Here is a 19,090-nt window from a genome sequence, read left to right as displayed (position 1 = left end):
GCCGTTCTAGTAGATGGATTTTATCCGGAACGTAAAAAAGCTTGCTGATCACGGGTACCCATTTGAATCAAATGACTGATATAAAAATTTCGCCGGGTAAATTGTTTTTTTTTTAGAATTTTGATCACACAAAATTTCCACATTCGGATGAGTATTACTCTAAAGTCGTAAATACACAAAAAGATTCGGGAGTTCAACAATCCTAAAATTATTCAAACTAGAAGAAAAATTAAAAAATACACTTAAAATCGAGCATCATCATTTAAATACAATACATTTCCAATACATTTTCGAAAAACGATACATAAGGAACGTACTCCTCATTTTACTTTTACTTTAACAGGAAGGTCTCGAAATGCGTGGTTTATTCACACATCAAGAAAAAACCTAAAAACCTGGGTTGCCTCACCCTGTTCTTACCCATTTTTTTAGATTAAAGTAGACACAGAATCCACGTAGATAAACTTTGTAGACACAGAATCCACGTAAATAAATATCATGAAAAGTTTGCAACGACAGATCAATAAACCATTCAGTTTTCTTATGTACTTTAATAATTCCGGAGTTATACTCGGCTTCAGCTATGTTAAAAAATTGGCAATAGTGCCCATATAATTTATATCACACTTTTTGTTCTCACAAAAGTTAATTCTGAGAGGCAATAAAATATTCCGATAAATATGTTCAGCATTGGTCCACCTCTTGGTATCTGCAAAAAATATATTTCGTCCAATATCTTAAATTGTATTTTAATAGCTTTTTTGCATCTTAAAATTTATTTTTAATTCATAACATTAGAATTTAAACAAAATTGTACGAATTCGCATACATGTTACGCACTTGCTGAAAATCGTCTAAACAACAACAAACAAAAAGATCACAGGATTATAATATATTCATTGCATTTTTTAAAAAGAGCAAAGCTAGGCAATAACTGTTTAAATTAATATCTGTTTTCATTATTGTCATTATAAATTGGAAACCAGTATTTAAAAACTCTAGTTCAGGGTCTCACCTCACGTTCATATGCACCGATAACAGTTTGTACCCATTGTAATTATAAATTGAAATAAGAAATAGACAGGCCTTTTATGATACAAATTAATATATTCTTTATATTATACATAAGTAAAGTTATGTGTTTTCTTATTTTGTAAACCTTAGCATAAAGTATATTTAATAATATTACTCTCCTTACACTTAAAATATAATTATGATTGATCCAAGAGAATAAGAACTATATTAAAAAATTTGCAATAACGATGAGATGAGAATATTCAGATTTTAAAGTACGTAAAAGTTGATTAGAATAATAAATAAATAAAAACAAAAAATATGTTTGGAGTAGGAGTACTCACAAATTTGAACAAGCAGTGATGAAGGTTACTACAATCGGAGTTCAAAAACTGTATAGACTTAAAGTAACACAGAATAAGAAAGCTTTTTTGGTTGAGTAGATTACGGATACAAGTACGATTGATTTTGTTGGCGGGTTTTTTAAATATTAATAAAACAAATCAATCGATTTTAACAGCACTGTATATCTTACGGATAAAGCTGTATGCCGCAAAGAAACCAATCGTTCCCGTTAGAAGCCAAAAAGTCAATACCATTAAACCTACAAAATCAAATATTATTAATATCTATATATATTTATATAATGCGATTACTTACTAGTGTATCCGAAATATAACAGAGTGGGAATAAATTCAGTAATTTCCAATTTAGTAAAGAAGTAAAAAACACTGTAGAAAAGGACATATACAGCTGATCCACCAGAAACTATAAAACTTCGCCACCACCAACGATAATCCTGCAATTAAATTGGTATATTAAAATTTCTTTTGAACAATATGATGTTCAATATTACCTCTCCACATAATTGGAAATATGTCATAACTATAGATATTTGACCGCAACTTACGACCAATATACAAAACACCAAAAATAAAAATCCAAATAGATAATAAAATTGATTTTGCCATATGGCAGTAAAAACGAAAAATAATTCAATGAATACAGCGCCAAAAGGTAGTATACCAGCCATCAGGGTGCTAAAAGAATACAAATAACAGATATATATTCGGTTAGGTAAATATGTACTTACTATAACATTGAAAGATCTTACCTTAGTAATACGTTCATATACCAGTGCTGCGTTGGAACTTGCCGGGGTATCATATTTGTACGAACGGGATGCTGATATGGTTGTTTACGATAGCCAAAGTAATAGCCTAAATATACTAGTGGGACGGATATGCCAAACCATAATAAAAGTAATGATATCATTGTTTTAAATGGCACAGCACCACTGGATTCTTTGTCCCAAATAAAAAAGTTCAAAAAGAATCCGGTCCTAAGTGAATTGTAAATGAAAATGATAACAAACGTTTCTTCTTTTGTTTTAACGAGTTCTTACCCAAACACAATACTAGGATATAAAGTAGCGGTTAGAAATGCCGATTTTTTCCATTCTCGACCTTTCATTGTTTTGTATAAGCGTGCAGCAAAGTAACCAGCTATTATACCCATGAAGACGTACATAAATATTCCTGATGTCATTAGAGCTCCCCGGGAAGATGGAGAAAGCATTCCAAGCATTGCGAAGACTATAAATAAATACATTAGATGTTATTAACAAAAAAGAAAATATATAAAATGATTGCTTTTCATTCATGAATTCTAGTTTCTTGTACTGAAGATAATTAACTTAAAAACAATTTAATGGAACGAATACATTAGAAATGACGAAAAAATAAAGATAGACAATTCCGACTTGTAGTCCAGTTATGGAATACAATATTTTTTGTATACTTACATATCGTTATTAATGACACAAAAAATATTTGAATGCCACTTCCAATAACTGCGGAAAATAAACGTGTATTTTTTGGAGGACGAAATACATCTCCATGGACCAACTTCCATCCCGTTTCTTCCAACGTATCCTCAATATTGTCATCGGTGTTATAACGCGCAATGTCTCGTCTCAAAGTGCGTATCATGATCATTGTCAGAATGCCTACAATATTCTTAAAATTAATAATCGCATCGCCATATTATGTAGAATGGATCTTACCAGAAAGGAAAAATACTACTACTAAAGAGTTTATAATGCTGAACCAGTGAATTTGTACGTCTTTCATTCCCAGATATATATCCCAACGGGATGCCCAACTAACTTTAGATTCCTTCCACTCAACGGAATATGTGAAATATAATTGTGTGTTGGAATTGGGATTCACCAATTGAGGTCGCGCATTGTCAGGAAAATTACAGTTGTCTCCCTCAAACTTGATGTCCTTATAATTTACTGAAGCTGTTTCAACTTCAAAGCCCACAACACGGTATTTATCTCTATAATTATAAGGTACAACGATGAACTTTTAAATAATTATCCTTATGTTAGATGTAATGTAGAAGACTTACTTGGTATGCATATGGTACGATAAAATAAATTTGAGATGATTATTAATGTACACGTTATCACCGTCTACAAGACCTAATCTATAGCCATGTTCGTAGCTAACCTCAGTAGGATTATTAAGATTCACTATGCGTGTGGCTACAGGTAAATTGTCGACCAATAAGTGAACGAAATATTCATGTTTTATTCGCTCGACCACCATTGCTGACTGCGGTTGTTCCCAATTCAGGGGCGAGTTGTCCTTTTTATTACACAATAACTTACAGTTGACATTTACAGCCATCTGTACATCGTACGGAGTATTAACGATGCGATCTCCGCGAAGAACTTCACCCAAATTCTCTGACTTATAGATAAGTGTACCATTTTTAGGCAAACAAAACTGAAGAGAGTAATACTGATAAGGCAATTGTGTACGGCTGCTGGTCATTTTGACAGCTTTCACGTCAATTTTCTGTCCCTTAACGAACTCAACCGGCGCCACTCCCGGTACATAAAAGCATTCTGTTCCAAACACTGAAAAACAAACTGAAATATTTTACTGTCCAAAATCACTATGACGATTACTTACCAAACGTCAGTAGGATGACCACCGCTAGCGTCGTGTAGTACTGAAAGTACAATTTGTTAGTCATATAAAACTAGTACATGCATATTCCAAGGAATTAGCTTGCGTGGCTGTTTATTCCGAATACCAACCATTGCCTAATTAAATTTTAAATGATAGTAAACTTACCCGCATTGTTGAAGTATGCGCTTGGATATATAATAAATTTACAAATAGTCTATTCCCTCTTATTTCGACGTGAAAAGTGCAAATTATATATTTCTACTACTAGGGATAAGTAAATCGACTTTCGACTAATCGATTAATCGACTTTCTCAAGGCCTATAAATAAGGTCGCCCAGGTAGACCAGCTGGTTATCAGCAAGATCTATGAATTGGTCTGTTCCCGTACTGCAAGAATCTACTACTTTTTACTACGATAACGAATTTTCCTTTATTATATCGAAGAAAGTAGTAAAATCGAGTGGATTCTTGCAGTACGGGAACAGACCAAATAAGTGGTATGTTCCCGTACTGCAAGAATCTACCACATTTTACTTCGATAACGAATTTTTCTTTATGATATCGAAGAAAATAGTAAAATCGAGTAGATTCTTGCAGTACGGGAACAGACCAAAGGTCAACCAAGTAGCAATCGAAATCGGAAAACAGCTGTTTTTTCTCAAGTCAAAATTTTCGACTCTGTTTACGTTTTCATAATTGGTCTGTTCCCGTACTGCAAGAATCTACTATTTTTTACTCCGATAACACTTTTTTCCTTTATGATATCGAAGAAAATAGTAAAATCGAGTAGATTCTTGCAGTACGGGAACAGACCAAATGTAAGTCAATTCACAATAATGCATTTTGACAGCAAACTTGAGTGGCGCAGATATTCAGCTGGTCTCCCTGGGTTACCTTATTTATAGGCCATGGTTATCAGCTGCCTTTTAAGTTTGCTGTCAAAATCCATTATTGTGAATTGACTTCCAATTTAAAAACGTACTATCTACAGCAAAAATATAGAAGTAAGGAATAAACCGAGAAAAAAATTAAAAACGTAAACAAAAGCCAAAATTTAAATATTAGACTTAAAAACAGTGTCAATGGATCTGATTTGTCAAAAAGGATAAATTTCCCAAAATTACATATTCCAGAACTTTATTTCATCTGATGACTTTTCATATAAAACAATAAAATATAAATGGAGACTAAATAAGAACACCTTGTTGTTTATAGCACATACTGAAATGTTAATGTGTGACGGGCATGGCTCAATAAATAGGTAGTCCCATGGCACAATAAATAGTTAGTCCATTTAGAGCAGCTGGTGTCTTGATTAACTGTCAAAGTGGGTAATTTCTACTTGACTTCGATGTGCAGTGTTGCCAACCATGTTAAATATTATAAGGAAAAAATTGACAGATAGTCGAGACCATGATGCAATAATAAGGTGATGTATACCAGCAAAAACCTTTGTTTTTGTCTCGATTATCTGTCAATTTTTTCCATATAATATTTCAAATGGTTGGCAACACTGCACATCGAATTCAAGTAGAAATTACCTACTTTGACAGTTAATCAAGACATCAGCTGCGCTAAATGGACTACCTATTCATTGTGCCATGGTCGAGACCAAAGCAAATGTTTTTGTTTTGATACATCACCTTATTATTGCATCCTGAGCGCAGCTGATGAATCCATTAACTGTCAAAGATGAATTCGATGTGCAATGTTGCCAACCAGAAAAAAATTGACAGATGGTCTATACTGATGTGGCCAACTGCATTTCATTTTTTCTGAAATCAACTTAGCTTACACGGCGTTATACATGTACGACGTTGATACATGTACGAAACGGCTATGTAATCTGGCCTGTATACAGAAATTTGACAAGTATGTTTGCTTGTCAAATGAAAAAAATCTTTGAAAGTTTTTTTTGTCTTTTAAGAAACGTAGAAAACCCGACCAGTGCATGAATAAGTAGATTTATTCTAACTTTGTGTGTGAAATAAACATTCCTTGGTAATCAAAAAGCCTATAGACGCCTTAGCCCCATCTCCAGAATGGAAAGTTGTGGGTTGTGTGATGTTAATGTTTTCAAGTCCGTCATAGTTTGTTTGTTGTGTAGTGGTAGTGGTGTGGGTTTGTTGGAAGCAACAATTGTATTACCTGTTTAAGAAATCTGTATAATCAACAGAGTAAAATATATATAATCTAAATCAGTGAAGAAAAGGGTAAGAGTTTCTAAATAATAATACATTTAATAAATCAAATAAATAAATCATATTTATTTTGCATGTTTACGTAAAGGCAATTTGTCGTCGATCCTTAATATGGATAACAATGCTGTAATAGGGATTAATACTGCACCCGATGATAGCGACAATGACGAAGTCACGGACTTTTTGAATTCAAACATTTCCTCTAACACTGATACATCATACAATATCAATAATACTACTGGGGCACTAATAACTTCTCAAGCCCAGAACGAAGAAAAAAACGCAGTCCCTGTACAAGTAGAAATCGGTGTAAATAATAGTGCAAGGACGAATGCTGAAGAGAGCGAAAATTATTGCATACCTATAATAAACGCAAAAAATAAAGCAGGGTCTCAAACTTTGGCGACTTACGGAAATAATAACTGTTCGTTTCCTCAACCATCGCGAAATATTGATAACAACATGATACCAACCATAAATGTAACTCCACACAGTCCAGCAAATGTCTCGAAATACAACAACATTTTTGAAGATACTCTCAGTCAATTACAAAACATTCGCGAGAGTGTTGTTCAAATGAAGAATTCATCCTCGTCCCATATTAATGATAATCTCTCCAATTATGGTCTCTTAAATGCTGCTATATTAAGTGCATCACTACCAGATCTGTCGGCAGCCAACAATGGTGTACCTGGAGCGACTGGAGCTGGACCCTATGGCATATATCATCACATATTGTCGTATGGCCTACTGAACAACAGCAACAGTAAGTCGTGGACTGGCATTGATGACTTAACAGCAGGTGGAGATTGTACAAATAAAAGTGTGAGTCTTTCAAGCTTGGATAGTGAAGAACAGGAAACAATTCGAGTTACCGAACAAAGAAGAAGGTCGGCTAGAAATAGTACTGGTGGTAAGTATTTGATCTGTTTTTACTGTGAGAAATTTTTAAAGCTAAGTTTATTTGTTATAATTTTATAAAACTGTATTATTATAATCTGTAATCGTAGACGAAATGAACTGGCAAATTTTGAAAAAAATATTGTGAGTCCACAACATAAATATGTTAATAACTGATCGCAGATCCAATGTAAACCTCTCAGTGCAAAATGTAGAAACTTATTCCGCACAGATTCAATATTATCGGAATATATTGCATATTGAGGATCCCATACAGCAGAGCCATATTCATAACATAACATAGCTCTTACAAGAGATGTAAAAAGTTGTTTTGTAATGTAGGGATGTTCAATCAACTGCTCATTTTAGCTTTAAGGCGTATTTTCGGCTACCAAAAGATGCCGCTGTATACTTAGTTGAAGCATTAAACCCTGGTTTCCGAAAAACCCGACGGTCAACAGCAATTCCTCCTGTCTTAAAAGTGTGTGCAGCTTTGAGGTTTTTTTGCGGAGGCAACGGTTGCCGAAAAATTCTATTTGAAGCAACTGAAGTTGACAACAGTTGCCATCCATAATTCAAATATGGCAACTGGCATTGCCACTAAACTATGGTTATCATCCGTAATCGACCCATTAATTCCTAATCTCAGGATTCCAGCTCTATCGGTTCACTAAATCCAAATTATATCAAATTTAGTGTCATTTAGTACACATTTGTAGATATTTCAAAAACTTCTTACATACCCTTAAATCCAAATTTGTACCATTTAGTACACATTAGAACAAATGGTCAAAACGTCCTGCATATCCCAATCCTACTTCAAATTTCAAGATTCCAGCCCTATCCGTACAAAATTTCAGCTCTTTGGGTTTACCCAAAATTTAAATTGAACCGAAGTGGTGAACAGCTTTGGAAGAACTTACAGCTATCGGCTGTGTTGGGTGCCTGGACACCGTGACATCATGGGTAATGAAAGAACAGACGAATTAGCTAGACGAGGATCTCAATCCACAGATCTAGCAATTGATGATTCAATCAAATCACACATATGTCATCTTTATAGGAACTTTGAGGCGTTCTTCGACGAAAGAGCCTATGAACTTTGGCGAACACCGAACCTAGTTGCAATGTGTCAAGATCTATTTGGCCGACTCTGTCTACCAAAAGGACACATTCACTGTTGAACCTGAGCAAAGCTGAAATAAGAGTAATGACAGGAATCAATACTGTTCACTGCAATATCAGGGCTTTTGCTAGTAAATGAAATCTTGATGTATACAACTACTGACGGAGACAATTGAGCATCTTCTGTGTCACTGTCCACTCCTGGCTTACAGGTGACACAGACTAGTGGGTGCTCATTTTCTACCGAGTCTTAGCTTCTTCTCAACAACCGAACCTGCTCTAATCTACAGCATAATTAGAAACCTAAAGTGGTTGGTAAAGTGCAACCTTGACACGTAATGTATCTTCTGTCCGATCTCTATAGCCATCGATACTATTTCAAACTTAACTTCTTATATTTTCTTCTAAGCTTCTCATCTCTATCTATCTCTATCCCCTATAGATCTCTCCATGATCACAATGGACCTTACAGTCTCAGAGTGCTGCATCCACATAAGTGACTGCCAATCCCCAAACCTAACCTAACCTAATGGTCTTTAAATAATAAATGTAGTATGTGGAATTATATTCTTATTCTTGGTATTTTTGGTACCATTTAGTACACAAAAGTACAGCACCCCAGCAATGCTCCTAACTCCAAATTTCAGGATCCCAACTCTGGTTCACTCAAAATTCAAATTTTACCAAATATAGTACCATTTTGTGCACATATTTATTACAAAACTACAGCCATACCCACATACTATGATCTAACGGTAAGGCTAATTCTAAAATTCAGCTTTCTAGCTATATCGGTTGACCCAAATCCAAATTTGGTACCTTAGTACACATTGGTACAAATTTCCAAAACTTCCTACATACCAAATCATACACCCCAACAATGATCAAAGTTTGATCAAAATGTTTTAAAACTAATTTACACTATTGGTAATTATACCCTTCACCACACTGTGGTACAGGGTATTATGTCTTTGTGCATATGTTTGTAACAGGCAAAAGGAAACGATGGTTCCTTTTGAGAATATGCAAAAATCACTTTTTAAGTCGATTTACATCTATTCTAGTCTCCGTCAGTCCGTCTGTCCGTCTGTCTGTCCATGTTAAATTGTAAACAAAGTACAGGTCGCATTTATGATCCGAATTGGATGAAATTTGGCATAGGTCACTTATTCGGCCTAAGGACGAACCCTATTGAAATTGGGAAAAATCGGTTCAGATTTAGATATAGCTCCCATATATATATTTAACCGATTTAATGTAAACGGTCCCTATATATCTTTTGATTTGCACGAAATTTGGTACAGCCTAATCATTTACGTCTAGAATGATGTCTGCCAAGTTTCATGAAAATCGGTCCAGATTTAGATATAGCTCCCATATATAGTTTCGTCCGATTTCATGTAAATGGTGCAGCAAAGTCCACATATATCTTTCGATTTGCACGAAATTTGGTACAGCCTAATCATTTAGGTCTAGAATGATGTCTGCCAAGTTTCATGAAAATCGGTCCAGATTTAGATATAGCTCCCATATATAGTTTCGTCCGATTTCATGTAAATGGTGCACCAAAGTCCACATATATCTTTAGATTTGCACGAAATTTAGTACAGCCTAATCATTTAGGTCTAGAATGATGTCTGCCAAGTTTCGTGAAAATCGGTCCAGATTTAGATATAGCTCCCATATATAGTTTCGTCCGATTTCATGTAAATGGTGCATCAAAAGTCCCTATATATCTTTCGATTTGCACCAATTTTGGCATAACGTACTGAATTGAGCCTAGAATTATGTCTGCCAAGTTTCGTGAAAATCGGTTCAGATTTAGATATAGCTCCCATATATAGTTTCGTCCGATTTCATGTAAATGGTGCACCAAAGTCCCTATATATCTTTCTATTTGCACGAAATTTGGCATAACGTACTGAATGAGTCTAGAGTGATGTCTGCCAAGTTTTAAGAAAATCGGTTCAGATTTAGATATACCTCCCATATATAGTTTCGTCCGATCATGTAAATGGTGCCCCAAAGTCCCTATATATCTTTCGATTTGCACGAAATTTGGCATAACGTACTGAATTGTTCCTAGAGTGATGTCTGCCGAGTTTTGAGAAAATCGGTTCAGATTTACATATACCTGCCATCAGGGACGTACACAGGGGTGAGCCCTGGGGGCCCGGGCCCTGGGGGCCCGGTTCAGATTTAGATATAGCTCCCATATATAGTTTCGTCCGATTTCATGTAAATGGTGCACCAAAGTCCCTATATATCCTTATTTGCACGAAATTTGGCATAACGTACTGAATTGAGCCTAGAGTGATGTCTGCCAAGTTTCGAGAAAATCGGATCAATATAGCTCCCATATATATTTCATGTTAATAGTTCTGTTTAATATACCCATAGTGGTGAAGGGTATCATATAGTCGGCCCCGTCCGACTTTACTACTTTCCTTACTGGTTTTTATATTGAAAATATTGGTTTTGATTATTTTGAGAAATAGTTTAGTATTAATAACTATGGACGACGACATGGTCATCAGCATTTTTTAATATTGGAGGAAGAAGTAGCTGATAACAATGAAAAAAGAGCAAAAACAAAAGCAAAATTGGGTTCGGCCTTTTCTTTTGGAAGGTGATGGTGTGTATTCAATTTATCGCGAATGATAAAGTTACAATGAATGAACAAGCATTTGCAATCTCTCGCGAAATTCGCATTGTACGAAAAATTCATGAACGATAAAATATCGCTGCAAGCGTCGTCGATTCGTTCTTTCGCGAGCATTTGTTGCTGAAGAACATTCTTTTGAAAAACTCAAAAAAACAACGTGTGTGCGAACATTCTTTGGCGAGAATTTTTTTGGAAAGAATTTATCGGCATAAATTCATTCGTAAAATGAGCACAAAACGAAAAGAATGCAGTTTAATTCATTCGCGAGCGAATTTTTGCGCACCCTGGTTATGATCATAAACTTGTAATTATTAAATTTAATATTAAACTAAAAAGTCGGTAAGAAGATTATTCTTAGGAATGAAAGTGCCCAACAAACTGACTGCCATTAGTGATTGGACTCATTCCACTTCAAACATATTGCTGTGTGTTTGCCAATGGCACCTTTTAATTGGGTAACTTCGTCCGAAAAGTAAGGAAATAATAATTATTCGTATCCATGGGTCTAACGATTTGCAGTCATGGCTGGTATGAAACTATTGAAGACAGTGACTATTTTTCAATATCTTACCAAATATTGGTTTGCTATTCCTTATCGAAATATTTGAACGTCTGATAAGATATTACTATGCATTCATATATAAAGTAGACTTTTTGATACCCTACAAACTTGATTTGGAATTAATTTATTATAAATACGAATAAAATTTTCATTTTCAATTTAATCGAACTTTTGATCTTCGACCTGTAACTTTAACAGAACGAATGTCAAACCCGATAGATGCCTAATTTAAGATTATTATGATTTCCCGATTTTCTTTAATATATACAACAACATGATTCGGTACATACCACTTCTGTTTGTAGGGCATTTAATAGATTAGTCGTACTAAATGCTATAGCCAGTAATAATTCCTTCAATACCGATAAAAGTAAATTGCTAAAAATTCATTGTCAATTTAAAAAAAAAAAATATTTAAAACGTTGACTCTTATACCACCCATTTTATTTTACAGGTATATCTACGCATTCCCTAAATGAAGCGGAACTAGCAAGAGACTTTGAAAGGATAGCTGCAAAAAGAAGTTTAGCCACCGAAATAATAAGCCGTATTCCGCTGCAAAAAAGTATATCAACTTCATCAATAGTTGCGAAGGAGGATATTAAAGCCATTGCAAGGCATTTAACTGACAGCGAAGATGAAAACCAAAGTCTGTTGAGAGCTCATGCAAAAATAGAAGTATATGACAATGTAGAGAAGAGAAGGAAAAGAGGTTCGTTGTTTTTTCGCAAAAAGAAAGATAAAGCAAAGATGAAGTCGATTGGGGGACAAGTGACCAATTGCGATGCATGTGGCGTGAATATAACGCTGGGTACAATAAAAGATCACCAAATGGAATGTAAGGGAAAGAAACACAGTGCCTCTCTTGGAATTGGCAAAAAAAGTATTAGTGGTAACGAAAGAACGGATGTGGGACAAGATTTTTATGATGGACCCGAACAAAGTACGAATTTTAATGATGACAATGCACCACTTATCAGATCGGAATTTTTGAACGATGCTCCCATAGAAGCCCAGGATTTGAAGGCGGACCCTGTGCTCGGCATTGAGTTGAAGGAACACGACTCTTGGTCTCCCGGAATACCAAAGGATATTTTAAAATCTTTGAAAGATCATCAGATAAAGAGGCAGGAACACATATACGAGTTTATAATGACCGAAAAACACCATTGTCAAACATTGTTGGTTATGCAAAAAGTCTTTGTGGAAAGTATTGAGCGACATTTCCCAACGATAAATTGCAATAAAATGTTTCCGAGGTTGCAAGAATTAACAGAATTGCATTGTAATTTCTTAAAGAAGTTACGTCAAAAGCAAAAAGAGAACTTTGTAGTAGATTCTATATCGGACATATTGCTTGACTTCTTTTCACTGGAGAAGGCCCAACATTTAAGGCTTGCTTATGGAGAATTCTGTGCTAACCATCGTTCTGCATTGGAACAATTCAAATCCTACATGACCGGAAGAGATCCAACATTTTCCGAATGGTATAAGCACTGCTTGACGAATCCTTTGCTTAAGAAAAAGGGCATTCCAGAATGCATATTGTTCGTCACCCAAAGGCTAACAAAATACCCTCTACTCATTGAACCTCTTCTTAAAAGCGGAAGGGATGACAAATTAGAATATGAAAAGTTGCAACATGCACTCGCATTGGTAAAGGAGCTGTTGGTTGATGTTGACGCCTGTGTAGCAGAGAAGGAATTGCGAGAGAGGCAAATTGATATTTACAATAGGATCGATAACAAATCATTTGCCATATATAAAAATAAACCATTCCGCAAACAGGATGTAGGCTTTGAATCAAAGAGGAGATTGAAATTCGAAGGTTTAGCAACATTAATGCAAGGTCGTTCCAAAATGCAATTAGTACTTGTTGTCGTTTTGACCGACTGCTTATGTTTCCTTAGCGAAAACTCGGCTCACAATAAGTACACATTTTTCACACCGGAACACAAAGCCGGCGTTGTTCCACTGCAAAAGTTATTAATACGAGAAAAGGCAGGCACCGAATCACGTGGTATTTACATAATATCATCCAATCCGTTGTTTCCAGAGATGTACGAACTGAAAGTTCAAACTCCAAAGGACAAAAATATCTGGATTCAATCTATAAGACAGGCTGTTCTAGATTGCCCATCCACAGATGTAATTGAATCAGACGATTTGACTCATGAAGAAAAAATACGAATTGGCGTGAATAAAAGGGAAATAATAGAGAAAATACGCCAAAAGGACATCGAACAAGCTATTTTATTAGAAGAGAAGATCCTTCTGCAACTCAATTTAATGCAAAAAGATCAAAAGTCGTTTAATGCTGAACAAGACGGGTCGCAAACAGCACCGGTCTCTTCATCCAATATATCAGCAGCACAATTTCTGGCAACCTATGGAACTTACAAAGACATAGCAATAGGTACGGATTGTGATACTAACGAGTTATGGAAGAAGGTTTTGAATACTGTGCAGGATATTACGCAGTTGGCCTCCAGTGTTTATACCGCTGCTACTGGGCAACCGGTTTCTAGATCAGTTAGCTCCGTTGGCGAAAAGCAAAGTGATACCTACAATTCTCCCATTTTACCAAAAAGAGCTGAAACATTTGCGGGATTCGATGAAAAAAGAGCCAAAGGCCCGTACTCATGTAGAGACATTAATAAGACGGCAACGTTACAGATTCTTACCCCAAGACTGCAGGAACTCGAAGAAAAACGAGAAGTAAAAAACACTTCAATAGTGAGTAATATCATGCCTTCCTCAAATATGGACTACGAAAATGCACTGCAGTACGACCAGTCGTCAGTAGCTACCAAAGATAACAATTTAGCTTATTTACAAGTTAAACATAACTTGCATACACTATTATGTATTATATCGCAACAAATGACTACTATTCATTCTCTTCAGCTACAGCTAGCACTGTACAAGGAGAGTCCACGAGCTTCTTACACTCATAACGACCAACTGGAAGAACTGCGTAATTTGCAAGATAAATTACAGGAAGAGAAAACGGCTTGGATCAAACAAAAAGATCAACAAGAACAAGATTTGAACGAAAAGAAGGCGGCAATGGATAAACTACAGGAACAACTAAATTTACAGCAGGAGGACATTAAACAGCAACGTGAACAATTATATCGTAAAATGGAAGTCTTATCCAGTCAGGGATTGCTAATATCCCCTAATACGCCTTTAAACATATCCAGTCCACTGATGCCAACATCAACCGTTAACAACAATGACATGGACCATGATACGCATGACTCACAAACCCAGGACTTCTCCACTTCGTCGATATCAGCTCATGGTTCATCGTTAAATACTGTAGAAAGGCGCAAAGATAAATGGCGCACAGCTTCAACGATATCCAAAACTCCTCCTGCTCATTTATTGAGTGCTACAAATGCCCCCAAAGTACAACAAAACGTTGTTAAACAAAAACTTCCCATGAAATTGTCATCGCTTTCTTCGGCGTCGACAACGCCTAGCAGCAGCTCTTCCAATGTCAAAATTGATAAGTCCAACAGTTTTACTACAAACAATAATTCCTCAACATCTTCCGTCGGCGGTATTACACAAATGTTTCCTTTAAAATTGGCAGACAAAAAATTGACGCCCTTGCCGCCTAATAATTCTAACAACCCTTCAAACCCATTGATTCCGCAACATTCCCGAACTGGTAGTTCTCCTGCAATAATACAACATCCGCATACGCCAATGAGCAACACAACAACGGCCTTGACATCTCCACCGTCAGCGGTTGTTACCCGTACTGAGTCTTCTTCCACATTTACCTACGGCCAGCGTTATTCGCTGGGTTCAGTGAATTGTACTACTCCCACATCTAGCAAGCACATAACTCAATCGAATTCGACAAAAATCCCACTCAAATCTTCTATAAATGCATTGACAGCTCCAATTACTTCCAGCTCATCTACACGCAATATCGCACCTCAAGCCAAGCCCGAAGAAGAAGAAATTTACTTTTGACGTAGGTTTTCGAAAGAGGTGGAAATTTAAACATGTTGTCAACTGAACAACAATATATTGGCACTTTTTTGTTGCGTTAAATAAGTGAATATCATAAAAGGTAAAGTTAAATTGTAGAATTTTGGTAAGACAGAAATACAGCGTTACACATATTATATAATCTGACTGACTTGCCGTACAAAAATTTTAAATTTCCCCACAATTATTGAAAAACTGAAATACGTCGTACGATCGATGTTTTTCTGTTGCATTCATATAAATGCATAAGATTAACATCGAAAAACGTCGTCCGAATATGTCGTGTTACGTGTAAGGCTCGTAGCTGATATAATGTGTATTCGTAGGAAAATATGAAATATAGGGTCCGCATTACCCAAATACAAAATCGCGAAAATATTTTTTTATGTATCGAAACATATATAGTGTTAGATGAAGAAGCACATTTATTTCTATTTAGGCTAGTGCCTAATTCATAAAATACATCGAAATACACGTATCTAACTTCTGACGTGAATAAATTCATATACATATGGATGGAATTTGGGTAATCGCCTTAAACGCAGAGCTTGTTTCGTGATGTATCTATCCATGGTACAATAAAAATGTATTGTAAATCAGTCATAAGCTCTGAGTGTACATAAATGTTGACAATGTAATAATAACATTGTCTGCGTTCAATTCAATTCAATTCAATTTTTCTTTATTGAGACTTCTTTTTATCAGATATTACAATTTTATATTTAGTAACAAACAATAGCATATGTTGATTTTAGTTCTGTAAACGTATTGAACTAATAAACTCTAACAGTGTTGACATCTTCAATTCGATACGAATTAATAGTTCTTTTAAAATACATTTAATGTAATATAGTGACAGTATAAAAAACAATGTTTGCTCACGACATTTACGGTGTTGTACAGAGCTTGGTCTGATATTAACAATATTAAGGGAAACAACCTAACAGAAAACAGGATAACAATAAATTTCCTGTAACAATAAAAACATGAAATTAACAATAATCGTTTTTTTTTTATAACAATGTAAATCGAAAGTACAATTACAGTATGTACATATACAAGTATAAACAGATAATAATCTTTATAATTGAGATTACGAAATTATAGCGTTCATATAATTGTATTATAAGCGTATATACAAAAAACATTAAAAACATATAATACTGGAGACGTAAGATTTTATCCTCGATGCGAACAAGGCACAGCCTTGATATAGAATTGAGGAGGTGAGGTTAGATTGACATTATTAAGATCTTCGTGAAGTATTCCTACTGACGATAGGTATGTAGACGAAGTCCATGTGGTATTGTGGTTTGCTTCAAAGATTTCGTTCATTAATGGATTTTCGTGATGCTCCAGTCTTTCGGCGAATTTTAGGTGTTGTTGCATCGCATAGTGACAGAGAGGTTTGATGGAAGCGTTGGTGTAAATGAATTCGTTCGAGTAACGTTTCGAAGGGCATTGGAAGTTTTTGTTCAAACATTTATTGTCTGCGTTCTTTTCTTTGATACTCAGTAGTAAGTTCAAACCAGGGTGCGCAAAAATTCGCTCGCGAATGAATTAAAATACATTCCTTTCGTTTTTTGCTCATTTTACGAATGAATTTATGGCGATAAATTCTTTACGAAACGAGCAAAGGATGTTCGCACACACATAGCGTGGTTTTATATTTGTCGGGATCGGGATCGGTGTTGAGAGTTTCTCTCCCTCTCAGTGGTAAATTGTGAATTGTGTTGGAAAACATTAACACAGGTAGGAACAAAAAAGTACGAAAAGGTACCTAAAATTCTACTTCAAATGATAATAAATCATAATTACCGAGAAATATTGGTCAATATTTATACCTGTTATATGCGTAAATAATATATGTTATAATTTAAGCGTAAATGTATTCACGAATAATAAAAAAATCTAATTTTTGTTTTGGTACGTTTATGTCAATTCGTACCTTTTGTGAACAAAAAGTACGCTTGTTACAAAATTAAAAATAGCGCAACTCTAATTACTCTCTCAAGGGAGAGAAACTCTCAACACCGATCCCGATCCCGACAAATATAAAACCACGCATAACAAACAAGTGGGAGCACACAACAAAGACCGTTTGTTTCATTTGGTGGTTGAAATTCTTTCTGACACTCTCTCACACATGAAAACAAACATTCCCGAATTCTTGCGAATGCTCAAAACAGCAACAACAAACGTTCGTGAACTCAATAGTTGTTGGACATGTGTTTTGTTATTCCCAGGGTGCGCAAAAATTCGCTCGCGAATGATTCAAAATACATTCTTTTCGTTTTGTGCTCATTTTACAAATGAATTTATGGCGATAAATTCTTTACCAAACGAGCATTCACCAAAGAATGTTCGCACACACATAACAAATGAGTGAGAGCACACAACAACGTTCCTTCGTTTCGTTTGGTGGTTGAAATTCTTTCTAACATTCTCTCACAAATGAAAACAAAAATTCTCGAATTCTCGCGAATGCTCAACTCAAAACAGCAACAAAAAACGTTCGTGAACTCAATAGTTGTTGGGCATGCGTTTTGTGGGTGCGCAAAAATTCGCTCGTGAATGATTCAAAATACATAATATCCGTTTTGTGCTCATTTTAAGAATTCTCTCACGAATGAAAACAAACATTCCCGAATTCTCGCGAATGTTCAAAACGGCAACAACATTTGTTTTTTGAGTTTTTCAAAACAATTTTCTTCAGCAACAAATGCTCGCGAACGAACGAATCGGCGACGCTCGCAGCGAAATTTTTATCGTTCGTGAATTTTAGGTACAATGCGAACATTCGCGATAAATTGAAAACATTCGAATTCTCGCCCGTGAGCATTCGTGATAAAAGGCGTATTTTAATCATTCTTCGCATCCTGGTTATTCCACACTTTCTGCTACACACACATTCATCCGTTGTGTGTGTTTACATTTTTTATGATATTTTTGTTTGTTGTTGTTTTTAACAGTGCTCGTGAGCATTCGCAAATATTTGTTTTTTTGAGTTTTTCAAAAGAATGTTCTTTACGCTTGCAGCGAAATGTATCGTTCGCGAATTTTTCGTACATTGCGAACATTTGCGAAAGAATGCAAATGCTTGTGCATTCATTGTAGCTTTATCATTAGCGATAAATTGAAAACATTCGAATTCTCGCCGTGAGCATTCGTGTGAAAGAGCGTATTTTAATCATTCTTCGCACCCTGGTTCAAACTATGAAAATAAAAAAATGTAAAAAGCCAATTAATTGTTTTTTGTTTATGAAAAACGTTGCTGAGTAAATTTTTCAAGTTATTGAAACTTAGTAACACAAAATTCTATTCAGAATGTCTATTTGTTACTGAACTTTTTTTGCAAAATTTTGTACAAAATATCAAGTACTAACCCTAAAGGAAATAGTGGCGACATGTCTGCATATTGTCAACAACTTGCCTACACTTGTTAACAGCCAAATGAGGATGGTTACGCTTCTGGTTACGCCATGCGAATACGCAGGAATGTATGTACGACCCTAAATTCAATATTAATGTCTAAAATATGGGTTTACATGTGTAAAGTCATACAGTAGTGCAATAGAATTAAATTTAATATTAAATCAAATTATACATATATATGGTTAAAAATTGTATA

General features: G+C 35.2%; 2 protein-coding genes across 2 annotated transcripts; one reads left to right on the top strand and one right to left on the bottom strand.

The window, feature by feature from the left end:
- Positions 1 to 1,460: 1,460 nt before the first annotated feature.
- LOC133332881 (transmembrane 9 superfamily member 4-like) lies at positions 1,461 to 4,169 on the bottom strand. The gene is made up of 10 exons (XM_061541248.1): positions 4,164 to 4,169; positions 3,999 to 4,038; positions 3,430 to 3,943; positions 3,080 to 3,357; positions 2,819 to 3,022; positions 2,420 to 2,609; positions 2,129 to 2,356; positions 1,871 to 2,054; positions 1,675 to 1,813; positions 1,461 to 1,618 (listed from the first exon to the last, which is right to left on the bottom strand). Exons 1-10 carry the CDS (start codon positions 4,167 to 4,169, stop codon positions 1,518 to 1,520), a joined length of 1,884 nt encoding a protein of 627 aa, XP_061397232.1. The 3' UTR covers positions 1,461 to 1,517.
- Positions 4,170 to 6,661: 2,492 nt separating this feature from the next.
- LOC133332880 (rho guanine nucleotide exchange factor 18) lies at positions 6,662 to 15,441 on the top strand. Its single transcript, XM_061541247.1, has 2 exons — positions 6,662 to 7,112; positions 11,906 to 15,441. Exons 1-2 carry the CDS (start codon positions 6,662 to 6,664, stop codon positions 15,439 to 15,441), a joined length of 3,987 nt encoding a protein of 1,328 aa, XP_061397231.1.
- Positions 15,442 to 19,090: the final 3,649 nt, after the last annotated feature.

The sequence above is a fragment of the Musca vetustissima genome, unplaced genomic scaffold, assembly GCF_032173495.1.
Source record: "Musca vetustissima isolate MV318-11 ecotype Yass unplaced genomic scaffold, APGP_CSIRO_Mvet_v1 utg154250, whole genome shotgun sequence".
Lineage (NCBI taxonomy): Eukaryota > Metazoa > Arthropoda > Insecta > Diptera > Muscidae > Musca > Musca vetustissima.
The sequence above is the reverse complement of the archived record's forward strand: the minus strand, read 5'-3'. Positions and strand labels throughout refer to the sequence as shown.

Coding starts and splice junctions, on each gene's coding strand:
- LOC133332881 (XM_061541248.1), bottom strand. Junction 3,023..3,079: donor AGTAGTATTTTTCCTTTCTG/GTAAGATCCATT, acceptor AGAATATTGTAG/GCATTCTGACAATGATCATG. Junction 2,610..2,818: donor TGTGTCATTAATAACGATAT/GTAAGTATACAA, acceptor ATTTATTTATAG/TCTTCGCAATGCTTGGAATG.
- LOC133332880 (XM_061541247.1), top strand. CDS start 6,662: ATGATACCAACCATAAATGTAACTCCACACAGTCCAGCAAATGTCTCG. Junction 7,113..11,905: donor GGCTAGAAATAGTACTGGTG/GTAAGTATTTGA, acceptor TTTATTTTACAG/GTATATCTACGCATTCCCTA.